This window comes from Lutra lutra, chromosome 4 (assembly GCF_902655055.1).
Source record: "Lutra lutra chromosome 4, mLutLut1.2, whole genome shotgun sequence".
NCBI classification, from domain to species: domain Eukaryota; kingdom Metazoa; phylum Chordata; class Mammalia; order Carnivora; family Mustelidae; genus Lutra; species Lutra lutra.
In genome coordinates this window covers 195,734,498-195,761,793 of record NC_062281.1, presented here as the reverse complement: position 1 = coordinate 195,761,793, position 27,296 = coordinate 195,734,498, and the positions used below count along the sequence as shown (strand labels likewise).

At 65.0% G+C, this 27,296-nt stretch overlaps 1 protein-coding gene across 3 annotated transcripts in view; it reads right to left on the bottom strand.

Annotated features, from left to right (window-relative positions):
- MEGF6 (multiple EGF like domains 6) overlaps positions 1-27,296 on the bottom strand; it is an 83,990-nt gene that overhangs the window by 47,790 nt on the left and 8,904 nt on the right. For all 3 annotated transcript variants that reach the window (XM_047724246.1, XM_047724244.1, XM_047724245.1), the window contains exon 4: positions 17,340-17,444. In XM_047724246.1, the coding sequence (XP_047580202.1) occupies positions 17,340-17,444 (105 nt within the window). The remainder of the gene's footprint in view (positions 1-17,339; positions 17,445-27,296) is intronic.

The window sequence follows — 27,296 nt, the reverse complement described above, 5'->3', positions numbered from 1 at the left end:
GGGAACAGGAGATACTGCCCCTAACGCTCCCCCCACAGGGCGGGACATGGCCCTCAGAGCCACACCTTCCTGCAGAACTGGCCATCAGTCGCCCCAGGCGAGCAGGGCAGGGTAGGGCCACCAGGAAACCACCATGTGGGGCCCCCAGTGGGGTCCCCCACCTTTCCAATCTTCACTGCTTCCAATCCACAAAGGAGACAGGACCTTGCAGGGCAGCCCCCGATGGAGGAGGGCAGTGCGTGTGTCCTGCCCACTGCTGTGCTCTGTCCAGCTAAGCCCCAACTGCACCCTGTGGCCCCTTGCCCCTCCCCACCCTCCAGATGGACCCAGCTGCCCCTGCGGCCCTGGCCTAGGGTGGCAGGAACAGTGAGAAGGCGTGGCCGCTCTCCGAGGGTGCGGGGCAGCACCCCAGGACCCCAGCCTGACCATCGGGGCCCCGGATCCAGGCTCCCTCCGCCACCTGGGCAGCCCTGCACTCCTGAGCCTGCTAGTCCTCTCCCTTCTCACCCCTACTCCCAGCCTGAGACCCCTGTGAGGCCAGTGGACCCCAAGCCTCTCCCCCTGCCCCTGCCCTGCCTGGCTGCTCCAGGTGGCCTGGTCAGGGCCCCCACAGTTATTCTGGAAGGTGGAGGGGGCACAGCTCCTCAGCCCCGTGTCCCCCAAACACGTCCAGTCCCTGGTTGGGCATCTATAGAAAGAAGCAGAGCGGGGAGGGCAGAGGAACCCCCGCCCTGTCTGTGAGGAAGAGGAGGCCATGAGCATGGGGGTCTCACTCTGCATCACGAAGGCCGAGACTTCGCAGAGGAAGGCCCTGAAGCCCAGGGGAGGGGCCGGGGGCAGGGAGACAGCTGCACCTTGAATCCGCGGGACAGTCCCACATCCGGCCGGCCCACCCAGGCCTGGGGCTACCTGTGAGCAACCAGATTCAGGAGGCACGGCCTGCAAGGAGCCCGGGAATCCCCTCCCTGCAGCCAGGTGACCCCCAGAGAGGCGGGGGGGGGGGGTGGCGAGGAAAGGCAGCTGGACCGCAGTCGGCCGCTCTGGGCTCCGCAGTGGCAGGCACGGGGGGCCGGTCTCTGTGTACCCTTCACGAAGAGCCGTGTGTGCGAGGGGCCTGGAGAGGGACCTCCCTGGGGGCTCCACCGCAGGACAGAGGTTCAACACTTGGGAAGAGGGGGCACCCGGGAGCCTCCCACAGCCAGCAAGCCAGAAGGCACCAACATGGGGGCCTCCCCTCGGGTCGAGGGTGCATGTGTGTGGCTCAGGCCTGCCTTGCCTGTCTCCCCAGGAATGTCCCGCCCCCAGAGCCCAGCTGCACCCCCTTCCCTTGGGGAGCTGGGACAGTTGGGGCTCCCTGTGGGAGCTCGCCCTGCGGGCCCCTGTGCCTGCTCCCAGCCGCAACGGGTTTGGGCCTGCCGCGGGAGCCGGGGCAGAGTGGGGCGGAGCAGAGGCACCCGCCCCACCCCGAGGGAGCCCCCTTTCCCGTGCACCTTACTTCCTGTCTTTGGCAGAGTTTCAGGCCCCAAAGACAGGTGATCCAAGGCCCTGTGGGGGGCTCCTAACCAGCCTTGGGGGGCCTTCATGCCCAGTGTAGGCCAGGTCACCAGGCCCCGGGCCCTGGCAGGGCAAAGCTGCAGAAGGGACTCGGCTCTGAGCCAGGAGAGCGGGAAATTCACCTAGAGTCAGGCAAGGGGGCCTGGGGGTCCTAGCTGCAGCCAGAGGTGGCCATACCATGTCCTGAGACTGCTGGGACAAAGGACCACCGCCGGGGAGCCTGACCAATGGAAAGGTATTGTCCCCCACCGTCCTGGAGGCCAGAGGTCCCGAATCAGAGTCCCCGAGCTGAAATCAAGGAGCCTCCTTGAGGCTTCCTGTGCCCTTGCCGGAGGCCAGTGTCCCTGGCTGATGGGCACCACCACACCCACCTCTGCACCCGGGCCTCCTCAGGAATTCGGAGGGAGCACCTCCCACCACCGGGGCATCCCCCGCCAAGCCCCATGCCCGAGACGCCAGAGGCTAAAAGAGGCCCCCTCTGCGCGTCTGCTCCGTGCGCGCCGGAAGCTGGGCGAGGCAGCGCCCCACTGTAGGGCTGAGGTCCCGCTGGCGCGGGTCCGGGCTGCCCGGGCCTCCCAGCCTCCGGGTGAACAAGACGCGTCACAACCCCCCCTGCACCCATTTCCTCGTCTCTAAGACGGGGGAGCTGTGCACGCGGTGGAGGGCGGCCAGGGCGACCCGGGGCAGGGGGCTCGGGGCTCGGAGAGCACGGAGGCACTAGCCACTCTTTAATTCCATTTGGGTAAAAACCAAGAGCCCAAAGTAGCACGGCGGGGCCCAGGCCCACCGTGACCGGACCCTAGACCCCGACCCTCCACCACAGCCGCGCGGGCCTATTACAGACACACAGAGACCCCCAGGGCTGCAGGGAACCTCTGAGCCCCCCACATTCTCTCAGCATGGTGCTGCCCCACTAGGCACCTGCCTCAGCTTGTCCTGCCGCTCCCAAAACACATTCCCGCCCTGGCCAGGGCCAAGGACGAGCTTCCTGGCTCCAGGGAGGCGTGCACCAGGTGGGGCAGGGCGGGGAGCTGCAGCGGGAGGCAGACCTACCCCAGGCCCTGGCTGAGGATCTCATCAGAGATCCCATCACAGCCCAGGGCAGGGGGCTTGGCCATGGGCCCCTCTTCGAGGTGGGCTCAGCTGGTCAGATGGAGCAGCCGTCCCTGACCTGGGCACGGCGTGATTCTGGCTGTGCTGAGGGGCCATCATGCCTCTGCCTGGGGTCCCCTCCTGCTCCTGCCCCAGCCAGGAACTCCCGGGGTCGGAGTGGCTTAAGGGCCCACGGGTCACCTGGTCCTTTCTGTGCGTGACCAGCTCACCAGTTCCCAGATGGAACTCTAGGCCCTGGGTCCAAAGAGACCCCCGTTAACCCACGGCGGGGGGTGGAGGGGCAGAAAATGCCACGCACATTTTATGGGATTGCCATGGTTACAGGCCAATCCAAAACGTGTGCTAAATGGAATTAAGTTCACACAAGGAACCTCACCACCTGACCGTTCAAATATCAAGTTACAATCACCGTAACAATGACAGTTAGAAACCAGTGGCTCTGAGCAGGCGGACGGCGGGGGGCCAGGCAGAGGGACAGAACCATCAAGCCGTCCCCGTCCATCCGCATGCTGAGCAATGACCAAGAACACGCAGAAAGGCACAGAAGGAAAGCCAGGAGGTCGACCCCAACCCAGGAGCAGGAAGACACCCTCCGGACGGGGTCGGGCAAGGTCAGGCCTGAGGCAAAGAACGCGGGGTTCTTGCTTCCTTTTGGTCTGAATTAATAGATTTTATTTTTTAGAGAAGTTCGAGGTTTATGGAAAGGTTGAGCAGAAGTATGAAGAGTTCCACGGGCTGCCTTCTCCCCAAACACAGCCCCCACTCCCTACTCTGCACCCGCATCCCACCTGTGCGCGCTGCCACCCGTCCCCACGGCAGGCAGGACGGACACACCCCCAGGAAGGCGTGCTCACAGCTCATCTGAGTCTCACACGTGGTGCTGGGCATTCTGGGGCTCTGACAAGCATGTGCACGCATGACAGTGTCGCAGGGAACGGCTTCGCTCCACCTGTCCACCTGTCCTCCCCCAGCCCTGACAACGACCATCTTTGTGCAGTCTCTGCGGCTTTGCCTTTTGCAGAATGTCCTGTAGCTGGAGCCACATAGCATGGCCTTTTCCCACACGCTTGCGTCACTCAGCGATAGGCGTCTAAGAACACGCAGCTGTCCACGTGGTTTTGCAGGAGGACAGCCTGGGAGGCAGGGAAAGCTCCCCAGGTTCAAAGGAGTCCATCCCAGGGCCCATCAACCTCCCCCCCACCGCCCCGTCCGTGGTTTCTAGGGAAACCATGGAAACCAAGAGGGGGTCGCCTAGAAACGGCAGACAGGCCTCACCCACTCTGGATTCCCAGGGTCACCCGGCAGTCCCCTCTGGGAGGTCAGAGGGACAGGTCAAGAGTGGGGGTACCGGGTTCTCCCTCTTCCAGGCCTCTCCCGGAAGATTCCAGGACTCAGCTCTTGGCCCCCTATGTCCCCAAGGCCAGGCCCAGAGGTGGTCTGGGGTCAAGGAGGCTGCGAGGCTCCTTGCCCGCCAGACACACCCTTGTCTCTGGCAAACAGGGGGTGCCAGGAAGGAAGAGGGCCTGCCAGCAGGAGGCCGCCTTCGGAAGGCGAGGTGGACACCATCCCACCAGGCAGAGGCCAACACTGGCTCTGGCCGGGAGGCAGTGGAAAAAGGAAGTTCGGGTTCCCAGCAGACCTTGGGGGGCCCCGTCGAAGCACAAGGGCCAGAGGTGGGGGGCTCTCAGCTGCTGCTCAGGCAGGGCCCCGAGGTGCGAGATGGGGTAGGGGTTTGGGCAAAACTGGAGACAAGGGGCCCCGAAGGCTCCCAAGCAGGCCTCCGGGGGCGAGGGACAGGAAGGTGTCGTTAAAGACACCGAAGGAAGTGGACAGAGCCGGCGCAGGGCCAGAAGGGCTCCCCCGCCTCCTGCCATCAGCCCAGGACACACAACAGCCTCCCTGACATCAGACAGAGTTTCTCTGTTTACCCTGAAAGTTATCGGGTCTGGTCTGTTTATACAAATCAGCTTTCAAATATGTGGGAATGGGGCTTTTTTTCCATTTGTTTCCCAGAAAACAAGACAAAATGTAAAAGGCCCAGGAGAGAGCCAAGAACATTCCTTGGTTCCCCAAATATCCAGGTCTCCACTCCCCCCACCAGCGAGTTCCCGAGATGGCTCATGGCTTCGGTGGCTGTGGCTGCGCCCGTGACAGGGGTGAGGCTTAGGAAGGGCTGGTGTGGGCTGAGCCACGCACACCCTGAGCCGGGTCTTCTGTCTGCGTGAATATGTGAGCCTGCGTGCATGTGCTTGTGTGTGTGCCTGAATGTGTGCATGGGCCTCCATTGTGCACGCACGTGCGTGTGTCTGCCTGTGCACATGTGTGTGCATGCGTGCACGTGTGTGCACGCGTGCACGTGTGTGCGTGTGCCTGCCTGTGCGTGTGTGCACATGTATGCATGTGTCTGCCTGTGCACATGTGTGCACTGTGCACATGTGTGCGTGTCTGCCTGTGCACATATGTGCACGTGTGCTTGTGCCTGTACAGGCATTGTGTGCATGTGTGCGTGTGCACGACTCCATTGTGCATGTGTGTACATGTGTGCACGTGCATGTCTGCCTTGTGCATGTGCGTGTGTGGTGCATGTATGCGTATGCATGTCTTATTCTGCGTGTGTGTACCTTGTGCGTGTGTGTGCACGTCCCTCCGTTGTGCACATGTGTCTGCATCATGTGTGTGTGCACACGAGTACTGTGCATGTGTGCGCATGCGTGTACACTTGTGCGCACTGTGCACGTTTGTGTCTCCTTTTGGACATGTGTGTGCAGGTCTCTCTCTGTCCCAAGAAGCCTGATTTCTGGACTTAGCCAGTCCACCCACAGCCAATCCAATCCCCTGCACAGTGGCGACCTGAGATCCATGCAACCCAGAGGCCTTGGAGGCCCTGTCACCAGGCGTCCACCCTCTGGTCTGGACAACAGGATATGACACCCTCTTTGCATCTTGCTCAGTTTCTAGGCCACCATCAGGAAGGGCTGGTGGCGCTCAGCACCTCCCTGTTCTTCCCTGAAACAGAGCCCGGAACTCGACCCAGACGGACGGGGCTGTGGCCCCGCTGGGAGCCCAGCCACCCCGGAGGGGGAGTCCCAAGCTGGGCTCTGACACGGTGCTAGAAGCCTTGTCTGCCCCTCCTGCCTCCCTGGTGTGCGGCCCTGGGGCTGGACGCTCTTGAACCTCTGGTCAGCTGTGCACCTGGCCCACCAGGAGCCCCTCAGCCAGGCCCGCCCCGGCCCAGACGCCAGTGGGGTCGGCAGCACTGGCCCTGGCCGGCCTGGAGCATGGCTGTGGCAGAGGGGAGGAGCTGGCCCCGCTCAGGCCCTACTCTCCCGTGGGCAGGCTCTCCAGAGAAGCATCCCACTGCCCACTGGGGACCTTGGCACCACCCACCTCTTACCTATACTCCTTGGGCCACACAAGGGTCCCGGCCCCAGCGGCCTCCTGCTCTACCAGCCAGCTCAGCCCCCTGCCCAGCCCGGGGCCCTTGCACAGTGAGCAGCACCCCTAGGCCTGCCCATATGTCACAGTTCCCCTGCAGGTGGCCTGTCCCAGCTGCCCAGACCCTCAGCAGACACGCACGGCCCCCCAGCTCCACAACCGCCTCTTCTGCGGACCACTGGGGACCTCGCTCGAGGGCAAGTCCCTGAGGGCGCCGGCATTGAGCCCCATGCTTGGTGCCATGCCAGGCCCAAGTTCCGCGTTCCCTCCAGCACCTGTGTCACTGCTCTGGTGACAGGAAGCCTGCCCCCTGCCCCGGACCTGCCCGCGGCAGCACTGGGCACACAGCGAAAGCCAGCAAGTACTGGCTGGAGGAGCGCTTGCTGAAAGAGGGAGATGAAGGGTGGTGACCAGCTCTCCTGGGACTGGGGCACAAGTTCTCTGCTTTCTGCGAAGAGCCCTCCTCTGGCTCCCAGGATGCCTCCAGGAGGAGGGACGAGGCTAGGGCCCAACCTACAGATGGGAGCACAGACAGGACAGGCCGACGTGGCTGCCTCGGCATCTGGAGCCTCGGGCCCCGTAGTGTTCACACCCTGCCCGGGCACGGGTGCACCCCCCAGGCCCGAGGGCACCTCCCTGGCACAGAGGACTAGACATAAACCGCATGTGTCCACTGGCCCTGGTCTTCGCGATGTCAGGAAAGGGGCCACTATGCCCCCCCCCCGAAGACCAGAACCTGGGAAGCCTCTTTCCCTCACACCCACGCGGAGCTGGGCTCGCAGCACCCCTCCCCCAGCCTGTGCTGGCTCGCGGCACCCCTCCCCCCAGGCCGGGCCTGTACGGGCAGTCGGCCTTCTCTCCGCCCCTCACCATCCCGACCTCAAGCTCCAGCAGTCCTGGGGCCGGCCTCGCTCCACAGCGGTGCTCAGTCACCAGTGCCGAGTCGTCCCCTGGCTGTGCCCCAGCAGACCCGCTGGGACTCGGGCCCTGCCTGGCCGACCCCCGACGCTGACCCTGCCCCCGCCCACAGACCCGCCAGGTCTTCCGGCTCACGGCCCACGTTGTGGTAAGTATTTAAGCCCGCAGAGCCGCAGTCCCCACTGATGCAGCCCCTGTCACTTCCACCCCTCCTGCCCCCTCCCTCACCCCTGTTCTCCCCAGTCACACTCTCAACCCCTCCCTCCAAGGCCATCCCCCCTCCTTCTCGCCCAAGGCCCCAGCTGGGTCTCATCCCCTTTCCTACGGTGTCCCACAGGCCTCAGCAGCTGTCAGGAGTGACCCCGGGTGACACCAGCCGTCGCGGGGCTGGACCAGCTCAGGAGCCGCTGAAGAACTCAGGGACCTGAAATCCCAGGGGCCTGGTGCGGCCGCTCTGGCCTCTCTTCGCCACGAGAGGGCGCCAGTGCCCGGCATGAGGCACAGGCAGGGTGGGCACCCACTTGGGCATGCTGGGGCAGGAGCCCCTTCCAGGAGGGGGTCTGTGAGCCCTCCCCCTCCCCATGGCTGCTCCCTCGTGCCTTCCTGCTGCCCGCGGAAGCCTCTGGAAAGGCTGGCAGGGCTGGGGGATGCTGGGGGCACGGCTAGCTGGCCGGGGGCGGAGGGCCCCGTTTGCTAGGGGCTCCCATGTCCCACCACCCTAGCCTCTGGGCCTTCCTCATCCCGCCCGCAGAGCCCGGAGCCGGCGGAGGGCAGAGGTCAGCATGGAGAAGGGCAGGGAACACGGCCTGGCCTTGTATGGACATCTGCCCCAGGGGGCACCGCTCGCTTGTCCTCCCATCCCAACAGCCTTGTGCCCTGGGGCCCCAGGACACCCTCTTCCTCCAGAAACCCGATCCCACCCACCACCCTCAGGGCCACCTCCCAGGCTCCCAGGGTAGCTGCCGCCCCAGTGAGTCCCACGGAAGAGAACAGGCTGTGAGCAGGGGCATGAGGGGGCCAGGCTGTGGAGCCCCCTGCCCCTCACCCACTCTAACAGCACATGGAGGGCCCGGCAAGGACCCGGCCTGGGGCCTGCCCTCTGGGACACACAGGGAGGGGCCACAGCCAGCCTGCCTCCCCTTCGGGACACAGTTCAGTCTGGAAGAGGAAGAGGCCTGGGCCAGACACTGTCCATCAGCCACCTCCGACCCCTGGGTCCTCAGGCCAGGGCAGCCGCCCCAACAAAACCAGATCCCCGCCCCACAGCATCGGGGCGAGGGGGACCAGGTCCCCACCCACCTGGAGAGATGGCCCGGGGGTCCAGGCAGCTCTGCCAGCCTCGGGGCCCAGCTGCCCCTCCGGGAGCCTGGACTCGGGAACGGGCAGCTTCGGCTCCTCCACGTGGACTGTGGACTGTGGCCGGCAGACGGGGACTCTGACCACGTTCTGCAGCCCCACGTGGGCCGGCCCCACTGCCCCAGCCCGGCGCTCGGGTCGCTCCCAAAGACAGCCCTCCAGGCTAGGTCCCGCAGCCCCATGTGCTCCACCCATCGTCTGCCCCCCCATGGGAAGCAGGGGTGTCCGTGGCCTCAAAGGGCTGGGGGGTTACGAGCCTCCGGGCATCCCGACAGTCTGAGCGCCCAAGTCAGAGGGGCCGTACTGCCCAGACCCTCCCTGCACAATCCTGACGCTCCCCGGTGCTCACAGGAGGCCCTTCCCGACAGCTCTGGGTCCGGCGGCTACATCCCGGGGCTGGCGGGGCCAAGGTAGGCCGTCCTCTCGCCACAAAGCACAGAAGGGCCAGAAACCTTGGCGCCTTGCCCCTCACGCTGGAATCCGGACGGCTCCACCTCTGTTCCCAGGACACAGAAAACGGGACGGCCCACAGGGCTGTAAGCACAGTAGCCAGCACGGCCTACCCCCACCCTGTGCTCACAGCTGCCAGGGGACACACAGGCCGCCCCGCTCAGCCCTGCGCCACGTCACCCCAAGACAGGGCAGACAAGAGGACTGCCACCGGGCTAGGAATGCTGCCCCCTGAGGACCCCACCTAGTCCCATAGCCTCGGCAGGGCCGTCCCAACTGCAGGGACCCCACACGTAGCCCAAAAGAGAGACGGGCCATGCGAGCTCCAGGTGCCCCCACAGTGGACATGTTGTCCCCACAGGGGCTGAAGAGAAAGGTCCTTGCCCAGCGCCAAGTACCCTGCCAGCACCAGCGACCTCCTCCCCAGGACACCGCCCCTCCCTTCCTCTGGGCCTTTGTCGACCTGGCAGTGCCTAGAGACGCTGGCCCCAGAGCACAGCCGCTCCTGGGAGGTGGTGTCTGTCCTGGACCTAGCCCAGAGCCAGCCCGGGTCCACCCCCACCCCAGCCTGCCCTGCCCTCAGTCTGGAGGAGGCCCCTAGACGGGGGCAAACAGCCCAAGAGGACTGGCGGTGAACGGGCTGGCACAGGGCCCCCGCACCGAGACCCTGAAGTGATGGTGGTGCCGCAGGTGAGGGAAACCAGGACAGGGAGCCAGAATTCTGCGGCCGAGCCCGGCCCACCTGCCCCACGGTGCACAGACACCTGCGGGAGGTCCCCTAGAGACTTCAGCTCCCACCCCTGTGCCCCTGACCTCTGGGACGACGAATCCAGGATCCCAGAAAGGCCCAGCGCCCTCCGTGGTCACACAGGCTGCTGCCCTTCACCAGGCCCCCAAGCCGGGCCAGCACCGGGCAGAGCCGTCTACCCGGCACCCCGGCCAGGGTACAGCCCAAGCACGCATGGGGCACAGGACAGAGATGTTCGGTGCACGAGGTGTGGAGCATGCCTCTCCTGCTGAACAAGTCCTGTCATGGGTTTGCTGCAAAACTCGCCCGTCTTTGTCCCTGAGCAGAAAAGGCAATGCCTGTCCTTGGAAGGGAAGCCACAGACTGTGAGCACGAAGCCAGTCCACTGGAAGGCCAGGGCCATGCCGGGGGGCGTCAGGTAGCCCAGGGAGCTGGGAGAGTGGAGGGCGGGCGCGCAGGGCCGGGCGCAAGGGACAGGCCCGGGAGCTCCGGCCCTTCTGTCTGTGCATGCCCCGAGGCTGGGCTAGGCCAGGAAGTCCCCCTGCCAGGAGCCGGGACCAAGCACCCAGGAGTCCAGCGTCCAGGAATCTTCCAAACTGTCCAGTCAAACCGAGTGGTCACGGGACCATCCGGTTCCTCTGTCCCCGGGGCTCGCGGGCCACACACACAACACCCACTGCGGTTTGCTTCGGGTCGAGAGTCCCCAGGTCAGGGCAGCCACGTCCGCCGGGGAGGGCTCGGATGTGTGGGATGCCTGTGCCCTGCCCTGCCCCGCTCTGGCCTTGACACTGCCCTGCAGAAAGGCACAAGGCAGGACTGGCAGCTGCACGGGGCTCGGTGGGGAAGTGGCCTCCTCCCTCCTGGGACCTCCAAGGACCCCAAGGTGGAGCCCCAAGAGGTGGGGCGACCCCTGGGCCCCACGGAGACCGAGCCAGGCAGCAGCCCCCTGGCAGCCAGGGTGGCCGGAGGCACCCCTGCCCACCCCCTCCCCTCCCGCAGTGACGGCCGTTTTATCAGCCGCCTGGCTCCACGTGACGCTGCCCAGGCCCCATTTCGACCCGGGCACAGAGGGCCAGGCCCTGCTCTGGAATGCCGGGAGCCGCCAAGACCCGAGAGCAGACCCGGGATGCCGACGCCAGACCTGCTCGCAGACCCCTCATTAATTATTCAGCCTGGATAGGGAACCAGGCACGAGCCCCAGGAATCCTAAAAACAGGCTACCAGCACGTTTCCTAGGATTTGCCCCCGGAACAGCCAGGCCTCCGGGCGGCCCATGCTCGGACGGGTGGAGTGGACACGGGGCCAAGGCACCCTCCAAGCACCCAGAAAGCAGCCCAGGGTCCAGGGCTCGCCCAGAGCTGCTCTGCCTGCCGCCTTGGGCCTCCCTCTGCAAGGTGTGAGGGAGCTGCTGGGCCGGGAGCCAGGTATGTGGCCCGGTGGAGGGCTCAGCCCCTAAGGAGGCAGAGGCAGGCCCAAAACGGGCTCCCGAGCCCAGGCAGGGCTCCTCTGGAAACAGGGGCCCCGAGGTGAGGTCCCCAGCGACAGCTCAGTGGACGGCTTCGTTTTATTGACTCATGAAGGCTCTGATCACCGGGTGCTGGGCATGAGGGGTGAGCCAGAGACCCCCAGAGGGGCAGCCCACTGGGGCAATGAGAAGGGGCCCAGCATGGTGGGGACCTCATCCGGGAGGCAGCCAGGCAGGAGGGGAGGGAGGACCCCCACGGCTTCCTAAGCAAGTTCCTTCCACGCATGTAAGTCCTTGCTGGGCTGTGAGGGCCTCCCCCACGTCCAGGCCGAGAGTCCCCAAGTGCACGGACCCCCTACATTGCCCCAGCACCCCCAGCCCCATCCAGCTACCTCTGCTGACCCGGATCCCTGTCGTTCGGGCACCCACGGGGCCACCACGCCGGCCAGGAGCGCCCCTCCAGGCAGACAGCTGCCATAGAGGCCCTCGCCCTCCGCTCCCCTCCCCTGGTGGAGAACAGGGGCAGAGAGGGCCTGAAGGGCGCAGGAGGGCTAGGGGCAGCCTCTGTGCAGAGCGGTGGTCCCTAAGGGCCGGGGGCCGGGCAGCCCGCCCCGCTCGGCGTGGCCAAGCCATCCCTCTGTCCAGATAGAAAGTGCTGAGCCATCAACACGGCCAGCTGCGTTCCAAAAGACGAGGCTCTGCGGCTTCTGGGAACGGTGGGCAGCTGAGGGTTCTGCTCGGCCTAGTGGGCCACCGGGAAGAAGTCTGCCAGAGCCCAGGAGAGAGCCCTTGGCCTCAAACACACCAGAGGGAGCCCCTGTGCCAGAGCCTGTCTGCCCCGAGGTCATGCCGGTCTGGAGACCCCTACAGGGTATGGCGCCGACAGACCCCAGACACCACCCAGTGGGGCCACCACGAGCGTCCAGCCCGGTGCAGTGAGTCCAAGAGTTGGCCAGCACTGAGCCACCACTGACCCCAGCAACTCAGGAATGGCCTGGGCTCCGTGTCCCCATCTATAAAATGGGCAAGCAACCAGCCAGTCCAGGGTCCACCCCAGGACCGCCCTTGCAGTCCAGGGGAGAACATGTCACAGAAGAGTGTGGGTCATCTTTGGGGAGGGGGGCACAGCACAGTGCGGCTGAGGCAGGCAAAGGACAGATTCATGGCATCCTTTCAGGAGACCACCCGGAGGATGGGGCGGGGCCTCGAGCCTGGGGCAGCCGGGGACGGGAGGCGCGGAGGGCTTGTCCTCCAAACCTGAGCCTCAGCCCTGCCTGGACAGTAGCCCCACTCAGGCAGGGGCCCCTGAGCTCCTCACTCACCAAACGGGCAGGCGGGGCAGCCTCTCGGACCCCCGCTCCCAGGAGGGTCTGCCCTTGGTCCTCCTGCCTGTAATTGGAGTAGGAAGCCCCCGACTCTGGAGTCCGTCCTGGGAAGGCCCACAGCCCCACAGTGCACGAGGCAGGCCCAGAGGCCACAGTCATCCCAAAAGACTGAGGCGCCCCTGTGGTTGAGTGCGGGGGGAGGTCAAACCTGGAAGTTGAGTGATTCACTGTGTGAACACAAACGCCCCCGGAGTCAGCCACTTTGAAACTGCGGCTCCGACTCTGCGCGCGGCCACTCTCGGCCGACCTAGACAGGCTGTTGGCAGCCCCACCACGGCCCTGCAGGGACGTGGCCCGGCCCGCCAGCACAATGGCCCTGCAGCAGCCACACCTGACCCCGCCGACTGCCAAGGGCAGCACGACGGAGGCCAGAGGGCAGAGTCAGAGCCACCACTCACCCCTCCATCTGACGCCCCAGGCCTTGCCCTCCCAAGGGCCAAGGTGCCCCCAGGCCAGGCAGACACCCCCTGCCCCCTCCTGCAGGAAAGCAAGGCTGTGTCTTTGAAGGAAGGGCTTCATGCAGCTAAAGCAGGGTGCGTGAGACACAGCCCGTGGCCACTCTGTCCGCTCAGGCCGGACGCAGAGCACAACCGGCCACCCAGGTGTGGGAGAGCCACGCACGGCGGGCCACTGCGGGCTTGGCTTTTCTGATTCCCCAGAGAGCCCACCAAGCTCCTCGAAGGCTGGACCCTGAGGACAGCTTCCCAGGGAAGCCCAGGGAAGCCCAGGTGCTCACAGGGGTGCCCCCAGCTGCGGGGTCAGCAAGCACCCCTCTCCTGATGGCCAGCAGGACTCTTGAACGGCCCGGCCACACCACGCGGGCACAGGGAAGGGCACAGGGAACCTGGAGTCCGGGGGGATCGAGGTCAGAGGCAGATGGGGACAGGTTAGCCCTCGACCACACCCGCAGGACAGTGGCTGAGCTGCTCCAAAGGACTCAGGCCAGGCGAGGGCCTCTGTGGCCGCCGGCTTCGGGACGGCAATGCTGCGGCAGGCGGCAGGAGCCCACGGGTGCTGGAACTGTGCCCCCAGCCCCTCGGGAGCGGGCAGCGCTGGCTGCCTTCCCCACCACTACCCCCATGAGGCCCAGGCTCCCGGAGCAGCAGCAGCTCCCAGGCCTGGTCACAGCGGCTGGCCGAGAGCCGCCCTTGGTGGCGTCTGGTCCTCAGGGCAGGGGTCAGACTCCCACCCTCAGACACAGGGGCAGTGCCGCAGGGAGCCGGGAGGCTGGCTCCCTCTCTATTGAGACATCATCCCAATTTAGAAACAGAGCTGCCCTTGAGCCGGGGCCAGGGGCCTGCCTCCGGCCCCCAGGCCCTCGGGGCCAGCCGCCTGCCTCTACTTCTCAGAGCAGCCGCCTCCAGCCCCACCCAGGGTCCCCCACCCACTGGCTTCCTGCTCAGAAGGCAGGACCCACCAGAGCATAGAGGCTCCAGGCAGGATCTCAGACCTCGGTCTTTGCTGGGCTGGCGTGGGGGGTGGGGAGCAGGTCACACTGGGTCCCCCGGGGCACCTGTCGGGCCAGCCCCAAAGTGGCCGTCCTGACTTCAGGTCTTCCACCAGCCCAGAGAGGGCGGGCAAGGGCCCTGGGGGTTCCAGGCTAACCCTTCATCTGCACTCCCCACCCAAGCCCTCCACGCTGACTCGCTCTCTCCTCTCCCCGAGGCTCTGCTCTAGTCTCTCTTTCATCTGGAAACCCCACCCTGAACCATCTGCACGTTCCCAAACCTTCCCCAGCTCACAGGCCCACCTCCTCCAGGAAGCCCTCCAGGCTGCCCAGCTCTCTGCTCGGCTGAGAGTCCTGAGTCCCAGAACTGCCTCAGAGACCTACCCAACCCACCTGTCTTACAGGTGAGGACACTGAGGCCCAGAGAGGAACCAACGCCAAAGCTTCTGGGACCGAGAAGCTACCAGAGATAACCCAGACCTGAGTTCTCCACCTGCTTGTGTCCCATGAGGTCAGGTGAGATCGAGTCCCAAGACAGGACTGGCGGCCCCGTCATGGTGCACAGCAGGGTTGAGAGGTCATACACTCCTGGGGCTGTGTCTCCTGCCCGTTTTTCCTTTAAAGACCCCGTGATGGCAGCCAGGCAGCACGCGTGTGGTGGGGAGGGCATCTACCGCTCACTAGGAGCACACACGTGTGACCTGGGTACCGAAGGGGGACAGAGCTGTGTTGTCTGTGGGTGCAAACCTCCCCCAGGGGACGGACAGAACCCCAGGAGCCCATGGGTCGAGGGCTTCCCGCGGTACACAGCCCTCCTCTGCTGTCTGCTGGTGTTGGGCCACGGGCGGGGGGTATTCGTCCGCAGGGTGTCCCCACCCCAGGCCCCTGGACGGAGCTCGGGCAGGTGGCGCAGGCAGTTACCCCAAGAGCCTGGGACAACCCCGGCCACCAGATCACCCACCCTCACGCCCGCAGGCCCAGCAGACCTGGCCTTGGGAGAGACAGCGCTGCCAACCCCTCTCCCACGGGGGCACTGGGCCTCACCTGTGCCGACCCCTGGGACCCACAGAAAATCACTCTCCCTCCCCACCTGGCACATGGAGTGACCAGGGTCCAGGACGCTGCCCAGGGTCACACGTACATGACACAGAAGCTAGTTCTGGCCGCACCAAGGGGGGCCGAGCCCTGCAGGCTCGGGCCCCCACCCTGGGCTCTGCCAGCACAGACCCCCTTTGTGTCCCTGCCTTCCGCCTTCCTGGAGGGGGATGGGGCGGGGGTGGGGAGGAGGTGGAACAAAGGGCTAAGCCACCGCCTCCCCCACAGGCCACAGCCCCCGGGAGGGGGGCAGGCAGAGAAGGGGCTCTTCCTAGGGGCCCCCTCCCCCTCTGCGCTCCACAGTCGGCCCCGCGGGATGCCTCCCTCCCCCCATGCTTTGATTCAAATGAAAGAATTTGGGGGAACCAGAAAAAAATATGGCTTTTATTTTCAAAACTGGAATCAATTATAATTGGGGGGTCGTTAAATATTCCCAACTGGACTGAAGCCCGTGCCCACCTCATCCAGAGCCAGATGGAGAGACGGGAAGGTGGTGCTGTTGGGGTGCGGGTGGGGGCACGGGCAGGGGCACCCCTGCACATGCAGCCCCGCACACACAGCCCTGCACACCCATCCCTGAACACCTGCCCCTGCACACCGGCCCCAGCACACCCGCCCCTGCACATGGGGCCCTGCACACCGGCCCCAGCACACCCACCCCTGCACAACAGGCCCTGCACGCCTGTCCCGGTACACCCACGCTTTGCACCCAGCCCTGCTAGCCCACACACCCTACCCAGCACACCCGCTCTGCACTCCCCACCCAGCACACCCACCTCTGTACAACCCACCCTGCATACCCAGCCCTGTCTGTCTAGCCTGCACAGTGAGCCCTGAATGTCCAGCCTTTCTTCGAGACAGGACCCCAGGAGGACACCCAGCAGCTGCCGCCCGCCAAGGGGCTCAGGGTCCTAACGTCAGGAGGTCCGGCTGAGGCACCAGAGCATGGGGCAGGAGCCCCCCAGCATCTGGAGGGCTCTCGACAGCAGGCCTCACTCCATGGCCCAGGCCTCGGTCCTCCCAGCCCACGGAGCCCTCGAAGAAGCAGGATCGAGGAACCAGCTCAGCCAAGAACCTTCCGGCTAACAGAGGGCATTGGGTACGCAAGCGCAGTCGCCTGACCACTTCTCCAATCCTTAGCACCCCAGCGGCCGGCCCCCGTCTCAGAACCCAGGGACCCAGCCGCTCCCAGGACCCCTGCCCTCGGCCCATGCTGGAGACAGAGGGCAGGCCACCACAGGGGGACACACAGGGACCAGCCAGCGGGCAGGGTCCCCTGTGCAAGCAGGGGGCCTCCTGTTCCCCACAATTAACTGATACCTGCCCCCTTCCCGGCTGCCCACTGGGCTCCAAGGCACTGGAGAGTGGCGCAGGACGTCCGCCCCGGCGTCCACCTGGAGGGAGGCACTGCTGCTCGCCCGGAGCAGGTTCAAAGCCCCGGAAACTGTCCACGGGTATTTCATTTCAGCGGGCGGCATGGCCTGCGCCTATCCCGACGGGACCCTGAGGGCTCCGTGCTCACTGAAGACACTGGACAAAGCAGGAAACCCCAGCGAGATGCTCACACCTCCCCATCACCAAGAACTCGGAGGAGCGTCTGTGGGGCCTCCTGACTTCCCATCCGCTTGTGCTCCTCTTTACAAAAACGCAGTCAGCCCGGCGGCCCCTCGAAGCCGGACGCCCCGCCCGGCACCCAGTCAGCATCCCCCGTGGGCACAGCCCCCAACATGGCACGACGTAGCTGAAGGCCCCACGTCGGGGCACCGAGCCCCCAGCCCGGAGCGGCACCCGCCAGCCGCCAGCTCCAGTACCCCCCGGTCGGCGCCAGGATACGTCCCCCCAGGAAGGGCCAACTGGCCCGGCTGATAATTTCCTTTCTCGTGCGCTTTCTCTTCCCTTTAAAAACCTTTCCTTTCTGCGAGATGGGATTCTGCCTGACTCGAGTCAGTTAATAAAACCAACGAGGTTTCGAAAATTCACTCCGTTGGGTTTCTGTTCAAGTGCGGGCAGCGTAGACGGGTTTCCCTGATGTATCGATTTACAGAGGTGTCCGGTTTCCCCGAACCAGCCGCCTCCAGTAGGGCCCAGCAAGCCCCTGCCTCGTTCTTCGTGAAGGACGCCAGGGTCCCCAGCACGGCAGGAGTGCTGCTTCGAGATTCCGGGCCAGGCCACTTCCCAGCTGCCCAGCACCCCGGGCAGCCCCTGCCCATCTCTCTGGAGACCACGACTGGCGGGGGGGGGGGGGCTCTAAGATGACGGCGTGCAGGGCGTCTGTGGGGGGAGTTCCAGGGTTGGCCCCCCACCAGCAAGGTCAGACAAGCCGCAGGAGCAGGGCTAGGCAGTGGAGGGGAGAATGCCCAACCGTCCACTCACCATACTGGCAGCGGGGGCCCTGGAAGGCTCGGGGACAGTAGCATAGCTGGGCTGAGCCAGGCATGCAGTGGCCACCGTTGAAACAGATGCCAGCGCTGCAGTGGGCTGTGGAGAGAGGAGAGAAAGCATGAGAGGACGGGCAACAGCCCAGGGACAGCCACAGCCCACCTACAGGACGCAGTGTCCTTGGGGACCCTAGACCATGTCCCCCAAGAGGCAAAATCTCGGGCTAGACAGGACCCAGAGCCCCGCCACAGAGAGGACAGCCCTCCTCCCACGGAACCCCAGAATGCACCTTGAGAGCTGAGCCCCAAACCCTGGGGGATGGGGGGCATCACCCAGGCCGGCAACCCCGACCCTGCCGTCGGGTCACTGGTCCCAGCTCTGTTCTGTCCTGGGTCACACACTGCCACTGCCACCAGAGCCTGAAGTCCCCCCTTTCATTTTCTCGAGGAGGTGGGGAGGGAGAGGCAGCAGGGGAACAGCCCACCACTGAGGACCCCAGCCCTCCTGCTCACACCCGAGGATGCCAACCATCGTCCCTAGGAGGGACAATGCCGGCACAGGCCAGCAGAGCCCGGAAGGAGGGATGGAAGGAGGGTTCTGGGCTGGGGCGGGCAGGCCCCCTCCTACCTCTCTAGAGGAGACCCCTGCCCCCAGACCGTTCCCCACACTTCACCCCACTGGGCAGGAAGCTGCCCACCCATGGCGTGGGGGCCAGTGAACCCCATCGTCCCATCGCAGCACAAGTATGAGGGGTGGGAAGCTGCCTGTCCACGACACTGGGCAGGCAGCCCCCAAGGACCCAGCAGCCCCAAACTGCCCGCCAGCCCCATCACAGCGAGGACCCCGACCCTGGCTGGCCCGGGTACCCCAGCACCCACTTCCTGGTCCTACAGCCGCCTCCCATCATATCCCCATGCACAGGGGTGTACGGTCAAGGCGGAGACTGGTCCCCCACCCTGGGACCCCACCAGCCTGGGCCTGAGCCCGGAGGCTTCAGGGGTGCTCACTAGGTGAGGGGCTGCTCGGCACAGTGACTACCCCCAAAGCCTCCAGGAGCCTGGCGCGAACCATGGGTTCATTGACTTCATGGGTCACTTCGTGGGTCCCACCAGGAGCAGGAAGAGAAACTCCAGGAGGCAGGAGGCCCCAGCACATGGGTCCAGGCAGCCTTCTGGGACGGACACTGCGCTTGGTAAGGAAACGGAGGCTCAGAGACAGGCGGCACATGGCCCCAGGCCGCACAGCCCGTGAGCAGGGACCAGGCCCCAGGATCCTCTGCGTAGAGCCTGGGGTCAGGAGGGTCCTCTGTGGAATGCTTCTTCCTCTCTGTCCCCTAACTGTGGCCGCTGTCCCAGTGTTGGGGGCAGTGCTCCCCCTTGCTCCGGCCCCCCTACAAGTGAACTCCGGGCCTCCTCCCTCTAGCCCCTCCCTCCAGCCCCGCACCTGAAGCCGAGGGCGTGTCCGAAATGCGCAGGAGTGGGGGCTGGGGGGGGACGTCGCCGCAGGGGTGTGGGGGTGGGGGCTGGGGGCGAAGTCGCCACAGGGGTGTGGGGGGACGTACGCGGTGACCCCGGAGCCCACACAGGGAAGGCCGGCCGAGGGCCAAGCTGGGGTGCGGACAGCAGCCGCGTCCCAGAGGCTAAAGGCAGGAACCTAGCTCCAGGGTACGTGGCGCCCACCTTCCCCCGGCACCCCAGCCCCACGGGGCCAGTGAAGGCCACTGTCCCTGCTCGCCCTGCTCGCCCGCTTTCTCCTCCCCACGGCCGCTGTGACCTTCCTGTCCGCTGAGCACAAAGCCCCCCATACCGTGAGCTCACCCCTCAGACCCCGGGACGCTCTGGGCTGCCACCCACCAGGACAACCGGCATCATCCCCAAATGTCACACACCATATGCACCCACAGCATGGCCCTGTCCCTACTGTGCCCATGGACTCCCTGAGAGCGAGCGTTGACCCTATCCTGGCCGCCAGGCGCCGCGCTCCGGGGTCCCGCCCACACGCAGACCCCGAAGGCGCCATCGAAGGAAGAAAAGCAAGAACACACTACAGGCGGACAGGGTCGGGGGTGGCCAGGCCGTCGCGGGAGGACAGAGCTGGGGTGTCCCCAGACGGAGGGGTGCGTAGGGAGGCACAGCCACAGAAACGAAAACGGGAAAGACAAAGATACATGACTATGCCCCAAACCGAGAAGGGGCTCTCCCGGGGAGGCTGGCAGGATGCAGGAGTAGTGGGGGGCTGCAGAGGGAAGCCAGGGGGGCAGAGCCTGCTTGGCGGGCGTGGAGCTGGGCTGTGGGCGAGTGGTAGAGGAGGGGGCCTCCCCTGCGTAACCCCACAGGGCGGGCTGGGCTGCATGACAGGGTCTCCCTCCCCTGCGTCAGGAGGGTCACCTCCAGCAGCAGGGCACAGCCCCATTCCCACCACGCCTCCGAGGGGCAGCACAGACGGCAGACAAGGACCCCAAAACGCCCCGCCGGAGGCCGAGGAAGGACACGGCCCAAGCAAGCACGGGAAGGACTCACGCCCAGGCAGGCGGAGCCCAGGAGCCAGAGCCGGGCTTTTATTTATTTTTTTTTAAAGATTTTATTTATTTGACAGAAAGAGGGATCACAAGCAGGCAGAGAGAGAGCGGGGAGCAGGCTTTCTGCTGAGCAGAGAGCTGGATGTGGGGCTCGACCCCAGGACCCTGGGATCATGACCTGAGCTGAAGGCAGAGGCTTAACCCACTGAGCCACCCAGGCGCCCCCAGAGCCGGGCTTTTAGACCCACGTGTCTGACACCTGCGGTGAGACCCAGGCGACCCCGTGTGGGAAGAAGCACCAGGCCAGCAACAGACACCGGGAAAACCTGACCGGGGCCGTGAACGGCGGCTGGATGGGCGCCCGGCAGACAATTTAGAGATTTCCGAGCAGTAAATGTGTTCTGAAACACCTACTATGTTCCCAGGGCCGGGGCCGGGGGTCTCCTGGGGACCGTCCCTCAGACTCAGCTTGGCCAGGCCTGCGGCCACAGGACCTTCAGGAGCCCTGAAGGAAGCGCCTCCCAAGAGTCAGAAATACCGGGGCCGGTGCAGGTGACCTGGGACGGGGGCGCCCACAGGGTCCGCTGCCGTGGGCGGCCCGTTCTCCGACGGCTGAGCCAGCAGAGGGAGGGCCCGAGCCGGGGAGTCCCACGGGGCTGGAGAAGACTCCCAGGAACCATCATGCACGCATCTCCCTCTGCCCCAAACCCCCACCGGCTCCCCACGGCCCGGATGCCCTAGCAGGCAAGGCCTGCGCACACGTGTTCTGTCTGCTGTGAGTCGGTGGGTCAGAAACTGGTTAAGGGCACCTGGAGCCACTGCCTTCGGCTCGGGTCATGATCCTGGAGTCCCGGGATCAAGTCCCGCGTTGGACTCCCTGCTTGGCGGGAAGTCTGCTTCTCCTGCCGGCCTCTCTCTCTCTCATTCTCTTTCTCTCTCATTCTCTCTCTCTCTCTCTCAATAAATAAATAAAATTTTTTTAAAAAGAAAGAAAAAAGGAAGAAACAAACTCGGGTTAAGCTCCAGGCCGGGCAATCTGCACACATGGACACGCTCTTCTCAGCGACCTTCATTCCGCCAAGTGTCTGCTCCAGGGCCCGCCTGAGCCAAAGCCAGACCCGCTGCCCGCAGCAGCCCACCCGCAGGGCTGATGGGGTCCCCGCCCGCCATCTGAACCAAGAAGGAGGAACATCGCCCTCCCTGGTGTGCGGAGTGGGGCTGGAGGCGCTGGGACGGGGGCCGCTCGCAAAGCACCCCTGCTGCCCCGACCTTGGGGCCTTGGGGTGACACAGGGTAGGTCTACCCACATCCCCAGAACCAAGGCTGGTGGGGCCCCAAGGGGCGTCCAGTCTGCAGGATGATGGATTTGGGGAGCACGGTCCCCAGGGTGAAGGCAGCACGTCTGGACACCTTCCTTCCTTCCCTTCTCCCTCCTTTCTTCCTTCCTTTTCAAAGATTGGTTGATTTTAGAAAGAGCACACAGGTGTGCGTGCACACTCATGGTTGGGGGAGGGATGAGGGTCCCCATTGAGCACGGAGCCTGACACAGGGTTCCATCTCATGACCCATGAGATGACCTGGGCCAAAACAAAGAGTCGCACGCTCGACCGACTGAGCCACCCAGGTGCCCGGGACACCTGTGGCATCTTAACGCCAGCCATGCTCTCTTACGGTGGGCACCACGAAACACCTGCCCTTGGCTGGACCTCACGTGACCCTGCTGCAGGAGCGGGGGTGGCCCCTGTCCTGGGACGGGCTCACTGTGGTGACGGGGCTCCGCGCCCCTGCAAGCACTGGGCTTCTGCCCATGTGGGCCCGGGCCACATCCCCGAACTGCCACGTGGCTGGCCCATGGGCCCTGCTCTTCTCTTCCTTAAGCAGCTGCCTGCTGGGGTGGCCTCAGGCGGGGCAGGTGTGATCCGGGCACGCAAGTTTCTCCTGGTCTCCGGGGCCACCCCCACCCCCACAGGCTCTGAACACACGGCCTAGTTCACCAAACGTGCGTGCGGCACAAATGTCAGCCTTCTCCCTGGCACCTCTGCTCAAGAGGCCCACGAGCCCCACGTGCGTTCTGTAGCTCCAGCAGGCCAGGGCCGGAGGGACCGACTCCGACCCAAGGCAAAGCTCCTGGCCTGGGCCCTGCTCTCTCACCGTCTGTCCCAGCTGCTCGGCCTCCTACGGACTTCCCATGCCGATGCCTCTGGCTCCCGTCCACTCCCTGCCATGAGGGCCGGGCCCAGGAGCAGGGGAGCCCCATCCCCGTGCTAGCGCCCCCTCGGCATCCCCAGAGGAGGGGCAGGGCTGTCTGCTGGCTGGGGCTGAGGGCACCTCCTGGCCAGGCCTGCAGGCGAGCTCAGCCCCTCCCTGCAGCCAACAGAATGTTCAGGATGGAGCCTGGGAGGGGCCTCTCCGGGCCGGAGCTCCTCCACCACAACGGGGGATCAGCCCACCACCAAGGTACGTGGTAGGTGTGGGGGCCCACGTGAGCTCCCAGGGCGGGGCCTGGCTCACAGAAACCTCAGAGAGGAGCGCCTGGGTATGGGTTGGGCCTCTGCCTTCAGCTCGGGTCATGATCTCAGGGTCCTGGGATCGAGTCCTGCATCGGGCTCTCTGCTCAGAGGGGAGCCTGCTTCCTCCTCTCTCTCTCTGCCGGCCTCTCTGCCTGCTTGTGATCTTTCTCTGTGTGTCAAATAAATAAATAAAATCTTTTTGAAAATTTAAAAATTAAAAAAAAAAAAAGAAACCTCAGAGAAGCCTGATTGAACACAGGCTCCCAGTCCGACCCCCGCAGGTCCGCAGGTCCCCGGCTCCCAGGTTCGGCAAGGGAAGCAGTGGCTCCAGCACCAGGCCCGGTCCTGCCCGTGGCCGAAGCCACCAGGCCAGCCAGAGACAGGCTGTGTGCTACACAGCCCTGGGGCCCAGAAGCTCTCCCAGGGCCGCTGGGGCAGACAGCAGGGCGGAACCCCAAGCGGACACACGCGTGTTCCCAACGATCCCACAGCAACCGGCCTGGGAAGCCAGCACCAGGCAGAGCTGGGGGGTGGGGGGAGCCCAGACAGAGGGGGTGACGGTGAAGACGGCACTGTGCACCGCAGGGTGGCCGGATGAGCACCTTGGCTCGGGGCAGTCCTTAGTCATCAATCAAGCCACAGGGTAGTGTCTCTGAAACCTCCCCCAGGTGCTGGCAGAGCCACCCAGAGTGGCCGGGAGCTGGGCCCTCAGTGCCCGCCTCCCAGCAAGGGGCAGCTACAGGATGGAGGCCACGTCCCTGGGAGCCCAGGGGGCAGGACAGGCCCTGGGTCCCTCCTGCTTTGTCTCTCCATTCTGCTAGAGGCCTGCTGGCCTTCAACCCAATGCCAGCTGGAAGCTAGAGGTCGGGACCCCAAGCCCCCAGCCCCACCTCCCCTCGTCCCAGACCCGTACTGCAGGGAGGCGGTCACCCCAGCCCCGGGACCCCGCGTTGGATGGCAGAGCCGCACGGGGAGGAGCACATGCTCAGTGTGTGGGCCATGAGCCGTGGCTGCCAGTGTGAGCGGATGGTGCGTGTGTGCAGGCGGGTGTGCGGCACTGCTGCGGCTGTGAGCACCGCACACACACGTTAGCGGACAGGCATGTGGTGCACGTGTGTGAGCATGAACACTTGTGTCCAGTGCCCGCATGTGTGTACGTGAGCCCATGTGTGCATGAGCACGTGGTGTGGGCACATGTCTGAGGATGAGCGTGTCAGCACGTGGGAGACCATCCACGTGTGAGTGCGTGTGACTGCACACACACACAGGTCCGTGTGAGCGTGAGCACGGGCGTGGACCGTGCACGCACATGTGAGGCTGTGACGTGGGTGAGCTCCCTGGGTGGACAGCATGCCGGCTCAGTGCACGAGTGTGCACGAGCGTGCAAACATGCCTGACGCAGCACCATGAGTCCGGCTGTGACTCCACATCTGGAAACAGATGGCGGGGTGAGGGGTTCACTGCAGAGCAACACGGCCCCCAGCAACCGTGTGGGCGTCCACGTCCACAGCAAGGACAGGACAGCCAGAGCGCTGGCCGTGCAGATTCCCACGCTGGGCGCGGGGCTGACACGCGTCCGGAACGGAAAAGGAAAAGTGAACCGCGAGGCAGAAAGGCAGAGGCAGCCGTCCCCGGGACCCCCAGCAGTCTTCCTGCTACTCATTCCCGCAGCCCCAGGATCACAGAGGAGACGGCCGTGTCCCAGGAGGGAGGAAGAGCTATAGGGCACGCCTGTGAGCTGGTCAGCAGCCCTGGCTTCTGTCCCGTGGGCCCACCACGCGGCCCATCCCAGGCTCCTGTGACAACAAACCACGTCAATCCCCCCCACACTCGTGTGAAGCCCTGACAGGCCACAGATCTCCCCCAGCCGGCCTGGCATGTCTAGGGCGGTAAGAAGCCACGAGCGACCACGCTAGGCCAGGACAGCCTGTGGGGAAAGCTCTGGATGGCCGCCCTACAGTGCCCTCCGCAGGCCGTGGTCGCCTCTGAGGGTCAGCTCCAGAGTCAAGGGCAAGGCTGTGCCCCACACAGCCCGGGCACACGTGGGGTCCTGAAAGCCCAGCCAGGGCCACACCGTGTAGACCTAGTTCCCACTCCATCCACACGTCCAGAATCCGGCCACTTCCCACCGCGCTCCGCCACCCCCCCAGGACCAGGCCCGAGCTGGCTCCTTGACGGCCCAGCGTCCCCTCTGCCCCCTGCAGCAGACCGTGTCCCTCCCCCAGCCAGACCCTGCACGGGCTTCCTGTCCTCACCAGGGCCCCGGGACCTCAGAAAGGGACCTTACTTGGAAACAGAGTCTTTGCAGGCGTGACGAAGGCAGTGACTGAGCTCACACAGATCCCGGCAGGCCCCGCTCAGAGACAGAGGAGGACACACGGGCAGAAGGGGGCTGAAGCAGCCCTACACCGGGGAGCACGCGGGACGGAGCAGGAAGGCTCCCCCACACTGGGATGGCACACCGCCACCCTCCAGAGAGCCAACCTGAGCTGTTCCAAGTCCCGCCCAACCCCCCAACGACGCCCCAACCAGCCAGACGCCCCTCCCCCCAGCCGTCCCCGGAGAGAGCGGCCATGGGCTGGCACAGAACCACCGTGTGCTTGCCCACTTGTCCGCTGCCACAGCACCGCAGTTCCGCTGGAGGGAGGGCCAGTCCCGGTCTCTGTCACCGCCACTCCTGCGCCTGAGCACAGTGCAGAGCTCGCTGTCAGACCTGCACGGACGACGGTCCCGCCGCTCGCCCGGCTCCGTTTCCCACGCGTGCCTTAGGGACACTGTTTATTTTTTCAACTTTGTTGTATCTTTTTATTCCTTTCTTTTTAAAGAAAGGATTGCTTTGGAAAATACTACATAGCCTTTCTCAGGAACCCACAGGCCACATTAGCATGTTAAATGCTCTGATAAGTCCTGCAAAGACGGAACCTGCTTCATTGTGCTTTACGCGGAGCTTCCCAGACCACAGAACCCTTTGCCGTCCCACGTCCCAGGCGTGGCTCCTCGTACCTGCTCAGGGTCTGCCATCCGTCCTGCAGCCTCCTCAGATGCCCGGGGCTCAGGCTGCACAGACTTAGGGCAGGAGCCACGGGGCACTTTCCTGGCACCTCATTAGGGTCTGCAGGCAGCACCTTCACGCTCAGGCTACCTTAGATGAGGGGGAGCCAGGGCCCTGGGCACGGGGGTGTCCAGGAAAGCCACACTCCACTGAGAGGGACGTGGAATTAAGAGAGGGGCTGGGCGGGAATTGGGCACCCCAACAGCAGAAAGGGTCAGCGCCCAGCTGCTCGTGGGGCACGCACGTACCATGCAGACCTGAGAAAGCCCCCTGGTCACAAGGCAATGCCGCCCCACCCAGGCAGCCTTTTTCCTTTCTGGTCACCTCCAGGTCACCCATGCCACTGAGTGCGTCCCTGAGAAATCACCGGGACCCTCAGAGGCTTCCTGTCATTCTCTCACACAGCACGATGTCTGCTCTGCACTCCCACACGAGCCTACAGGGCCCTAACAGCGCCCCCCACGTGGCTATGGTTCCAGGTCACGCGAAGCGAGGACGTCTCACCCGGCTGGGGCCGTCCGCAGCAGGGGGCCTGCCCCCGGCCCAACCCAGCCTCCTGCGTCTGCAGACAGCCTGGGCTGGGACAGGGGGACGGTGCCGGAGAGGACTGGAGGAGCAGCACAGGGATGGGGAAGGGCCAAAGCGGAGACTCCTGACCCCCAGGCCCCTCCGCAGGAAGTGGGCGCCTCTCCCAAGTGGGGGCCCAGAACCCCAGCCACTGCTCATACTCAGGAGCTCAGAGGGCCCTGACCCAGCCTCCAGCCCCAGTACCCACACCCAAGCCGGCAAGAAGGGGGCCAAAGGCAGCCCCCCAGACTCTCAGCTGACACTGCAGGGCAGGGCTTCCCAGGGGCTGGGGGTTCTGGTCACCCACTCCGTCTGGGGCAGGAAACAGAGTGACTGAGGACTCTGCTCACAGCAGAAAGCCCACTCTGTGCTCTGGCCACAGGGACAGTGCTCCCACATGGGCTCCTGCCTCCCTCGGCAACCCCCGAGCCCCTGCAGGCCTGCCAGGCCCCAGCTGAGAAACAGCCATCCCTGGGGGAGGGGGCCCAGGCCCAGGCTCTGCCCCACGTGACCTTCTCTGGCCCTCCCTCCCTTCACAGGCCGGTGACCCAGACACTGGGGGGACAAGCGGGTGTCCCAAGAGGCCGGGTCCAGGCCTTTTCCTTCAAATCAAATCCAGACACAGAAATAAGTAAATCCTGCACTAAAATGTTTTGTTTTTTTTTTTTTTTTTTTTAAACAAGAAAGACAAAGCCTCAAGTTTGGGATACACGTGGGAGCCCGTCCACGTCTCCAGGAGGATGGGACAACTGGGACCCTCAAGGCCAGGCCCTGTGGCTGAGACACCCCCATTTCCTCACCACCCCAGCCCTGTCCCCAGCCCAGCTCTTCCACCTCCACAAGGCCAAGGCTGCCCCGGCGGCTTCAGGTCTCACCTGCTGGCAATCTGCCCGCCCCGCAGCCCTGTACCCCCTCCTACTAGCTGGCGAGGCCAAGGCAGAGCCAGCCTTCCTTCCTGGCCACCAGCACAGGCAGACAGAGCCGCAGGCCAGGCCAGGAGCTCATGCTGAGCCATCGTGCAAGGAGAGACTGGCAGGGCCGTGGACCTGTGCCAGATCGGTCTCCCATTCCTGAAAACCCAGCATTCGGGGCTGCCTCCGACCTGGCCTCCCGGGATGCAGCTGGCCCTTGGACCCTGCTGCTCCTTGGCAGCCCTGACCCTGGGAAGGTCGCTCTAAGACACAGGGGAAACCGAGAGCCTTCCGACCCCAGCTCAGGAGTATGGAAGCTGGGAACGTTGCAGTACCAAGCCTGACCTGCGCCCTGGCCCCCGTCCCCTTGCCCATGCAGTGTACACACCCACT